Here is a 10,566-nt window from a genome sequence, read left to right as displayed (position 1 = left end):
TGCCTGGCACAAAACAAAATTGAATTAGACCTTTAACCTTTTAACTATATAACTGTGTGTGATTTTTAAATCATGAATTCAGAGCACATGACCGTCATATTTTTTCCTTCTTGTGTGTAAATGCAGCCACAAGAATTTAAAGAGGGCGATGCTGTTTCTATAGGGGCTTTGGAAAGTTAACAAGGTTATCACAGGAAAAAATAAAAGACTAGAAGGAATCAAAGGAGACGGTGACGCAATATGTGATTTCCAAGCCTTTTGTGTCCGCGCGTGTGTGTGTTTATATGTGTGTGGTGCAAGGAGCTGCCTGCGACAGGCAACGTGGTGTCACTCCTGGAGAGCCCAACCTCCAGAAACCTCCTACACCTACACACACGGCATTGGTTAAACAGGCCTACGAGCTGTTACAGCAGAGTTAGCATCTAGTAATGGTTTCACCACCTACGTTCAAAGCTTGTTACACTACAGACTCCAGCAGATAACCAAAAAAATCACTTGCACCGTCTTTCTTTTTTTTCATTGAATGTTTGCTCTAAAGCAAAAAAGCAAGAAGCACAGAGACATGAGTAAAATGTGAAATTGCGTGTGTATTTCTCTGCATCCATCTCTCTTTCAGTGTGTTCCATCTATCCTTCACTCTCGGTATTTGTGTTCATCAGTCGGTCTTCTTGGCCCACGCCATGTCATCTGATCGAGGTTTTTGCCCCGTCACGCGTTCGATCAATTGCTCCATCCGTCTCCAAAACCCCAGCTGATCCAACGGGTAGTTACACCAACCTGGGAGGAATGATAAAGGAAGGAAGATGTCGGTCAGTCAGTTAAATCTGCATTTATGAGGCCTTTCAGGGCCTTTATATGTTCACACTGGAGCTGGATTCAGACTACTGACAGAGATGAATGTGAACCATCAACACAGAACAATCGCATCTGAGTAAATATCTGATTTGAGCTAATAATGTGAACGTAGCTTAAGGCTGATCAGTCCAGTCTTGTTCCTGCATTCAGGTATTTGTTTTGTCTGGGACCTCGGCCACTGCTCCAACAGGTTAGAGACTGGATCACACCAACCTGTTCCGAATCATCTCCCCTCCACTCTTTTCAGTCGAGACACCCTGAACTCCTTTCTTTTATGTCTCTTTCACTTTCATCACCTCAGATTTCGCTCTTCTGTCCTCCACTGTTTTCTTTCTGTTCCTCGTTTATCTCCATCTGCACCCTAATCCTCAATTCTCCTACCTCTCAGTCTTTCTCTCTCTTCATCTCATCATCATGTACAGACTAGATTTCGAGGGGGGTGAAAGGATGGGGGAAATCTCCCACGAGACATACTTAGCCCCTACTATTGCAGAGAAACATGCAAGCACACAATCACACACCTCTGGTTTTGTCTTCTTGTGCAGTTGACAGTAATATAATAGTCATGTGTGTGTGTGTGTGTGTGTGTGTGTGTGTGTCTGTGTAAGTTAAATACATGCATGTATGTATAGCTGCAGGCCAAAGTACATTTGCATGTACACATGACTGCTCTGACATACACACACGAGCACATCTTAGTATAAGCGTATAAGCGCCACTGCTTTAGAAGCAGCCGAGCAGTCTCTCGAGGTTTGAGCTGAAAAGCTATTTTACTATTATTAACAAAGACACACACACACACACACACACACACACACACACACAGCTTATGTTTGTATGCAGACTAAAGCACTTGCACAAATGCAGTTTTACTTTTGTAAGCCCGCACAGTCAACAACTTAAGCAAACAAATGCAGAAATAAAAGAAGATGTCGCACATACGCACGCGCGCGCACACACACACACACACACACACACGGATGAGAAGCAAATACTGGCATCCACGTGGGCCGTGTGTACTTAGGCAACCCTTTCCCGATACTTACACATCACCACCCATGAGGTGTTTGCATAGGGTGCATACTATAGCTGCAGGGATGTGTGTGTGTGTGTGTGTGTGAGAGAGTGTGTGTGTGTGTGTCCCTCCATTGACCCTCTCTCTGCTGGAAGACAGTAAAGCAGCCAGAGGTTTTATTTGATTTCACTGCTTTTCCTTCTAACTCTCCACCATACGCTCCCACTTTTTTTTTTCCTTCCTCCAAATCCCTGCTTCCTACCCACCCTCCCCTCGCCCTCCCTTTCTCCCCTGTCCTCCATCCCCCCTCTGCCTGTGAAGTCCTATTTGTTAGAACAGACAGCAGGTTAGCATTAAATATACATGGGGATTGTCAGTCGGTGGCGAACACAAAGGCAGCTAGGCGAGCCCCAGTGGAATCCAAGCCCGGCCCATGCAGCCAGGCTGGGGGAGCAGAGGGCCACAGTTGTCCCTCGTGGGCCCCCACGACCACCACCAACCCACCTCCCACCACTGCACACAGAGGTTAGAAACTGAAGAGGAGGTCAAAAAGACTAGAACACACACAGATGCTCGTGTATGCAGATGTACGGCGTGCGTGTACAAACACACACTTTCACTGTGCCATCCCTCGCTCACACACACATCTGTCGTCCACAGGGGCGCAGGGTGACGTACAAGCTGAATCCCCCTTGTGTATCCTGCCTCTTTTCTCTCCCTCCCTCTCACCCAGATGCACACAGAATACTGAATGTGGATCTATTACGGAGGCCTTGAGTCTCCAAAGACACACACGCACGCAAACAGAACATTTTCTTTTAGTTATTTATAAGAAGTCGACAGACAGACAGACACGGCTGCCATTTTGTCTGAATCTGCAGAGAACTCTAAGTGAAATTATTCTGGAGTCATCAGCTTCAATTATGGCGGATCTAAAATGGCCGCCAACAATATGCCCAGTGACAAACATCTGGGAGTACTGCAAAGTCGTGTTGTGTATGTTGATGGTGCAAAATGAAAAAAGGAACCCAGTATATTTGGATATTTATGGGAAACGTTAACCCCTCCCATTCATGTCTAAACAGGACTGATAATGTTTTCAAAAAGTGTTACATGAATTGATCTCTGTTGTCTACTCTGTGTTCAGTAGTGCTGTTAAACTACTAAACACCGCTCAGTGCTCATCGAACTGTTGTGGCTGGCAAAGCAGCACATTTTTACTGTTCGTTCATTTAAGGACTGATTTAAAAAGATGGAGCCTGTGATGTTCTACATTTATGTTACTGTCAATAAATGTCATAAGAAGAGGTTTAACACACTTAGGCTGTAGTATTTATAGCAGCAGGACGATGTATAAGGCACTGATTCACAATAAAGTAGTTGTTATGTTATGGCTAATACATGAACATGTCTCCTAGGGGTAATAATGCAGCCCAGTAGATGTATGAGTGTCTGTCTGATTAAACAATGTGGAAAATAAAGACGTTCACACCTGTAGTAATGCAGTAGTACGTCTCATGTGGTGAGACGTGGTGGATGCGATGATGCTTCCGTGGCAACACTAGATGCCAATCCTGGAGCAGCGTGACCCAGCACGGGAGGCCGAAGTAGGAGTGGCTCCACTTATGAATCTGATTGGTCAGCGTCACGAAAACCGCCAGGGCAAAGACGTAGCAGTCCCAGGGATAGGACTCCGCCAAGGCCTCTGAAAGGTGAAAGGACAGCACACCCGCAGGGGACAGTGGGAGGTGGCAGGTTAGTGACGGACAAAAACAAACAGAGAAACAAAGAGAGAGTAAAGTTAATAGAATAATTGATCAAACTGTTTGGTGTAATGAAGAGGGCCAGCACGAACGCGTAGTACTCCCACAGAGAGGATGCTGGCAGGAGCCTCGAAGAGATGAAGAGACTGAGGGGGAGGACGAGGAACAGGGGGAAAGAAGGAGCGATGAAGAAAGATGGAGAAGAGCGGCAGCAGGGGAGAGAGGAGGAGGGGACAAAGACAGATAAGAAGGATGATAAGAAGAGAGGATGAAACAGTCTGTAACGCAACATAAAAGACACAGAGACGGAAGGCAGGGACTGTCACGATGTCTCCCAAAAATCAGAGACGCCGAGAGGAGCTCAGTCATCTGTCATTAATTGAACAGATTATTCCAAACTATTTTTCATCAGCGTGCTATCACTACAGCACCACAGGCATCAAGAGGGAAATTGAAGCCGTTCCGTCAGGGTTGAGACACTTCACCCCTCTACTCCTCTGAGGCATCGCACAAGAAATTCAGCCTCCGTGAGTCCTGTCTGTTCTTTATTGAGCTAGTAAAAGTCCTACTGATGTTCAAATGTGACCATGAATCATCAAACCTCACCTTTAAATATTTAAAGAACTGCAACGCCGCTCTGATACTCGAATGAAGCTGCACATCGTTCCTACAAAGGCGCCCGGGGACGCGACAAAGCGTGTGGTGTGTTTTTATTTAATCAATAAAAACAATGAGATTCGGAAAAACTCAATTTAATTATATGCTTTTTATAAAATGCAATAAATTCTCAAATACTTACTGTTGGTTTCTAACTGGGAAATCAGCCAGTAACACTAAAAAAAAAAAGTACAGTGTTGTCATGAGGGCAGCAGGAGCCACACCAGCTGTTCCAGCAACTATCTGTGTCTCTTGTGAACCAAATATATCCAAAATGTGTCCACAACATAATACATCGTGTTATACAGCTCTGATCCATTACAGCACAGAGTCCAACAGAAGGTTGTGCAGCGTAGTCGCTTTGTTAAATGGTTGTCACCGTAAAGGGGATAGCTACTGACACTCCTGTATGTGTAATAATTACTGGTCTGAAACTATGAAGCTAAGAGTTCTTGAAGATCTAGAAGCTGCGTCTTGTGTCTTTGCGTTGATATGATCTGACAGATGACAAATGTGCTAAGACACAGATGCAGCAGTGTGCAACACTCCTCTGGAAATAATATTATGAATTTAAAAAGCTACTGTTGCCGTCTGAAGACATATATGAAAGGGAGTATCCTTAAGCATCAGTGAAGTCTGCAGCCTGCCTGTCACACCGCCTGCTTCTGCTATTCTTTCAGTTGGAGTGACTTACAGCTGTCCTCTCTCAGTCTACCTCCATCCCTTGTTCCCTCTCTCTGGTTAAAACAGCGTTCTCCTGACCCCGGTTCAAGTGCAGACATGACAGCTGGAGATGTCATCTCACGGCTTTTAGCTTTGTCCCATCCACTTCTGTCTCTGCCTTTGTCTGGTGACCGCTCGGCACGGTGAGGGGCTTGACATGACAGGGCTTAGATGTTAGATCTTACCGCTACACGACCCTCTGCCCCCGCCGCCCCCTCCTCTCTCTTGCCTTTCTTCGCCGTGCACTCTAACCCTCTGTCTCGCAGTCTTAGCAATGACCTCTTAAGGTGTAGACATGACAGGTGTAGATGTCACCGCCTCTCGTGTCTCTGTCTGTTGACTTTTTTGACTCCCCACGGTGTGGGACATGACAGGTGTGGATGTCACCTACAAGTGGACCTCACTGAGGCTCTCACCTCTAATCCTCCCTTCCTCTCCCCCCTCATTCACTGATCCCTCCTGGAGATAACAGATGACCTTCCTCTTTCCTCTATTTCTTTATTTGTACTGATTTGTCATATTTTTACTAAACTGAATTCCCACTCTGTATTACCTCTGTGGTCTTCTTTTCTTACACATTATATTGTCACTGACTATATTTACTGAACACAGACAATACCTCTCTTAACATTTCCCTGATTTCGGGCTTAATGCGATCAGTAGAAAAGGCTTTGGTTCATATTTCCATCAGATATGCTCAGTCACAGCTTGGGAGCTAATACCTGTAACACTGTACCTAACCTAGCATGTATCCTGGCAAACTGATGCCAACTGTCCTCCTCTCCAGCCTTCAGTGAACTTTTGGCTCAAGTAGAAGTAGAGACATGAAAGGTCAAGATGTCGCCTTCTCGATAACAGGTTTCTGTGTCTCTCCTGCTGATCATCCTCCTCCAGTTCCTCCTCTCCTGCCCCGCACTCATGAGGTCAGTGCACATGATTACCAGCAAAACTGCCCCATGCTTTCCCGTGTTAAGTTCACTCACCTCAGAAGAATCAAGAAGCACTGAGCCACTCCTACAGATTGTGACACCCTGTATAATTAACCTTGTAAAGTCCTCAGGTTCATATTAAAGCTTGTGTACGCAATGTGACTATAATCATATGGGTAGTGTTCATGGGAGGGAAGATGGTTGGGGATCACACCCATGTTGCTGCACTTGCTGAGGAGGTGAGATCTCTGGAGGTAAGTCAAACCTCTGCAGGTGTTACGTCCCCAAGCTTCTCACTCACAGGTGATAATGTGCACGAGTAAATTTTTCACACAGGATACAAAATACCCGAGTTTTCATGATGTCAACAGCAGGTTTCACTTCTAGTTCTTCTCTCTTCCTTCCATGTGTCATATCTTCTAACTGTATTGACACTGTGTGCTTAACATGTATGTATGTGAGTGTGTGTGTGTGTGTGTGTGTGTGTGTGTGTGTGTGTGTGTGTGTGTGTGTGTGCCGTACCTGGTGTGTAGGTGAGGAATTTGTAGGCCATGTGAGCCAGCGGTATGATGGGGATCATACAGTTGTCGCCATTGGTTTCAATGAAGTCGTGGCGAGTGATGGCGGTTGGATCGATGTGGTGTTCCCTGAATGGTCGAATAAATGCCTGTAGAGAGTAAAGACAGAAATTCATTCTGGGCCTTCATTTAAAATGGTGAACATATTTTTAATTACCTGAAGACGTTTACTGGAACCTTATGCTGTATTTATTATGTACTGCTTTGAAAACACATCAGATCTCAGTGGGTAGAAATCATACTGCTATCTATACTGATATGGACTGGGTGATGTGTTTGGATCGAAAGGCACATTGGTTGATGGAAGTAAAACAAATCTACCTATAGAGGGTTAAATTGAGACATCCCGAAAATCAAAGTGAAAAAAATGATACAGCAGGTTCGTCCATTTTACTGAAAGTTCATTGCAGCAACTTAAAATGGTCCTTCAGAGCCCCTTTTTGCTTGTCATCAGGGATCTGAAACGGTTGGTGTCCTGGGGTATCACCTCCCACATCTGCACCAGGCCATCACCGAACGTCCTGAGTATGAGGACAGATAAAAATGTCCCAGAGGAGTTCTGTTGGATTTGGGTCAGCCAAGCGTGTGGTACAGTTCATCATCATCCTGTTCCTCCTTTCACAAAGGAGCAGATACTAGTCCTGCTGATGGGTTAAGGACCTTCGACGGCCCTGTCCAGCTCTCCTAGAGTAACCCCCTGTCATCTGGAATCTCCTCCATGCTCTTGAGATAAGAAAAGCTTTTGGCAATAGCACATATTGATGTTCCATCCAGTTGAGCTGCCTGTGTAACCTCTGTAGGGTCCAGGTATCACCTCATGGTACCAGTACTGACACCGACTCTAGTGGACCTGTAAAAGCGTTCTTGTCTTACTGTTGTCCCTCTAGTTCACCTGTTGTTAATTTCATCAACACCAAAGCAGCTGAAACTGATTAACAACCCTCTCTGCTACTTAACTGACCAGATCAATATCCCAGAGGTTTCATTGACTTGATGCTCTACTCTGATTAAAAAGTGTTTAAAAAGGAACACCTCCATGCTTTACTGATGACGTTAGACAGGTATCTATCATGTTTTCTTGAGCTCTTCATGTGAGCTGTATTACCGTGTGTTCTTCACGGGGATCCCAACACCTCAAACACTCACTCAATCAGTTCAAAAGACTTGGTTCCAGTTCAAGTCCACTGTTGGTGAATCTTCTAAAGAAAACTTTAACATCTTAAAGTTTGATAAGCTTTACCTGCTATTTATTTAATTGTTGCATGTTTTCTTTCGTATTTATTTTAGTATTTTGTTATTTTGTCAGCACAAATTAATCTAAATGGACTTCTTAAAATCTACAAATAGTTATATCTTATAATATATTTTGATGTGAAGAGGCTGTCAGTGGTGTCCTTTAATAGGCAGAAAAACAGGTAGTTCAAACTAAACTAAAGGGAGACCAGTAAGGAGGTTAGGAGAGGGGGAAAGGGGGCTCAGTCGTAGATCGGGAGAGAGAAGGCATTTATTACTACGGCTATCTGAGCCTCCAGGGCCCCTCAAATGTCAAAAGCTCCTGGTAAATTAAAATACCGGCAAAAAGACAAACCTGAGTAGCCCTATCTATTGTGATTTCTTATAAGCTGTTCCTCAGCTGGTGAATGTAAATAGAGGTCTGGTGTTGTGGATGTACACATGAAAGCTGGAAGAAAATCCTGTTACACAATATAAGATACAAATACTGTGAAATAATTTTATGCGTTATTAAAGATTTATTTGGACGAATGCATGGATTCTATTGACACAGTAAAATAGCATTTGAAGGTCAAATACAATAATACAAATCATTTTAAAACAGCAAATGGTGACATTTTAGCTTTTAGTCTCACTCACACAAACACACACAAACTCACACACACGTTTCCTGATTTTGCTAAACAAAGTGATAATAACAGCTGAAAGTCAATGGCAGAATTTTCAACTTAATTTACATTCACTTTAAACCTAAAAGAGACACTAGAAAGAATTGTTTACTGTCTTTACACAAATGCAAATTAAATGCACGCACACACACACACACACACACACACACACACACACACACAGACTCAGCGGTACCTAGCATCCTGTGCCGCCCCAAAGCTCATATCCAGCATCCTAATAAACCACAGAACAGCAGTCAACTTGCACAAACACATTCATACACATAAATGACCCATGGACACCCCACAAAAAATGTGAGCTTCAAACCCACACACATACACACACACACACACACGGTTGCAAACGCCACCTGCACTGTGCAGTGGCAGACACCTGTCTGTGAGAGCATGGGGGTCTCGAATGAAAGACTGAATCTGAATCTCAGAGGCACAAAAGAGGACACACACACACACACACACACATAAGCGCACACACACATATACAGGATAAAGGTAATTTATTTCCCTCTGTGGAAAAAACAGAAAGTAAGGTTTGCATCTGTATTGCCACAGTGTGCGTGTGTGTCTGTGTGTGTGTGTGTGTAACCACGGATGCATCAGCATGAAAACTCATTATTGTCGTGCTAGCCAGTCGAACACACGCCGATCAGCGAACGCCGTTGGTTGGTGCCACTGCAAACACAGAAACTATCTATTGATATCTTCACAATTATGTACTCTTCTGCCTCTCCCCCACCTCTCCTCTCCCATCACCCTCCCTCCTCTCACCACAGCCCTCAGCCAGATGAAAGGCTGGCTAAGCCGTGGAGGTCGTGCCGAGCGGGGCGGCATCAGTGCTCCCAGTTAACGGCGGGCCACCAGTCGCTGCGTGTCCTCTAATCCCACACCGTTTAACGGCCCGCCTCACACGACATCCGTTAATCACCAGCTCACATCGTCCATCGCCCCAGCAACCAGTGCTGTCCCACTGTTTGGACGGACACGCCCTTCCACCCCCTTCTTTTTTTTCTGACCTTTTTACTGTATTTTCAACTCACTTTTTTCTGGTGGCTCTTTTTCTTTCAATTTTTGGCCCAATGTTTCTACATGAGTTCATCTTACTATCATTCTATTCTGTCCGCCTTCTGCCCTTTAACTAGAAACCAACTTAAGTCATTCAATTAACTGGCTTTTGACGATCTACTCAGCCTCATTAGAGTGTTGCCTTGAAAGAGATGTGTTTGTTATAGAAAGCAACAAAGCAGCGGGAAACTGGCATAAGGAGAAAAGAACTGAAGCCTTTAAAAACTGCAGAAAAAAAACAGAGAAAGGATCTTCAAACATATATCCCTAAACTCTAAGCACATCTGGTAAATTTCAGTGTGAATTGAGCATCATTGGGAACTAATGAGCGTGACTTTGTCCTCAAAGTGGTGTCATTAGAGGACTGCTAAATCCTTGTTGAGTCAATTAAAGCTCAACGACATGATGACGACAAAAAAAACAGCACGGCCCAAAGCTTCGCTGAGGAATAGTTTTAAAGACTACTGGGAAAATGTGCTGCACTTTTTAAGATAGTGTTGCAGTTTCTGTGCTGGGGAGTGAAAAGGCTTTTATGGATTTGAATCAAAGAAGATTGTCATTCCACAATTTCTAGACGTACTTAGAAGTACTTGCAGCTAGGAATACATGTTTTGAGCTAGGGCAACACAAGTTTGCAATTAAAGAATGTCTGATGGTGACAAAAAGGTGTTTTGATTTACTTTAATTTAGTGATTTTGTGTCCTCTTGAAATGTCTATGTAGCCCAGTGACAGAGTGGCGACCTGCACCCCACCTCTCGCCCCATCCCAGATGTTATTTATACGCCACTTTATGTACTGTACAACCTCACATGTATGGTAAATATTAGCTCACTCTGCCACAGTCGTGGGTGGATCTAAAGGAAGCCATGAGGAACATTAATTAAAATAAAGATCAGCAGAACACTGTCCCGTTAATAGATAGATAAAGTCGGCAATGTTATGTATCCCCTCAAAAAGGGCTATAGTTTGATATGCCAACTTTTATTTTTTATTTTATTAGAAAAACTTATTTTTGCAGTTTATTTGCAGTATTTTGGCTCTCGAACATATTACTTTCTGTG

At 44.0% G+C, this 10,566-nt stretch overlaps 1 protein-coding gene across 1 annotated transcript in view; it reads right to left on the bottom strand.

The window, feature by feature from the left end:
• Positions 1-567: 567 nt before the first annotated feature.
• si:ch211-212o1.2 (TMEM189_B_dmain domain-containing protein) overlaps positions 568-10,566 on the bottom strand; it is a 29,978-nt gene continuing 19,979 nt past the window's right edge. The window contains exons 4-6 of the mRNA XM_026366566.1: positions 6,465-6,609; positions 3,363-3,575; positions 568-777 (exon numbers count right to left, since the gene is read on the bottom strand). Of these exons, the coding sequence (XP_026222351.1) occupies positions 656-777; positions 3,363-3,575; positions 6,465-6,609 (480 nt within the window). The 3' untranslated portion in view covers positions 568-655. The remainder of the gene's footprint in view (positions 778-3,362; positions 3,576-6,464; positions 6,610-10,566) is intronic.

The sequence above is a fragment of the Anabas testudineus genome, chromosome 6 (genome assembly GCF_900324465.2).
Source record: "Anabas testudineus chromosome 6, fAnaTes1.2, whole genome shotgun sequence".
Taxonomy (NCBI): domain Eukaryota; kingdom Metazoa; phylum Chordata; class Actinopteri; order Anabantiformes; family Anabantidae; genus Anabas; species Anabas testudineus.
This window is presented reverse-complemented; position numbering and strand designations above follow the sequence as displayed.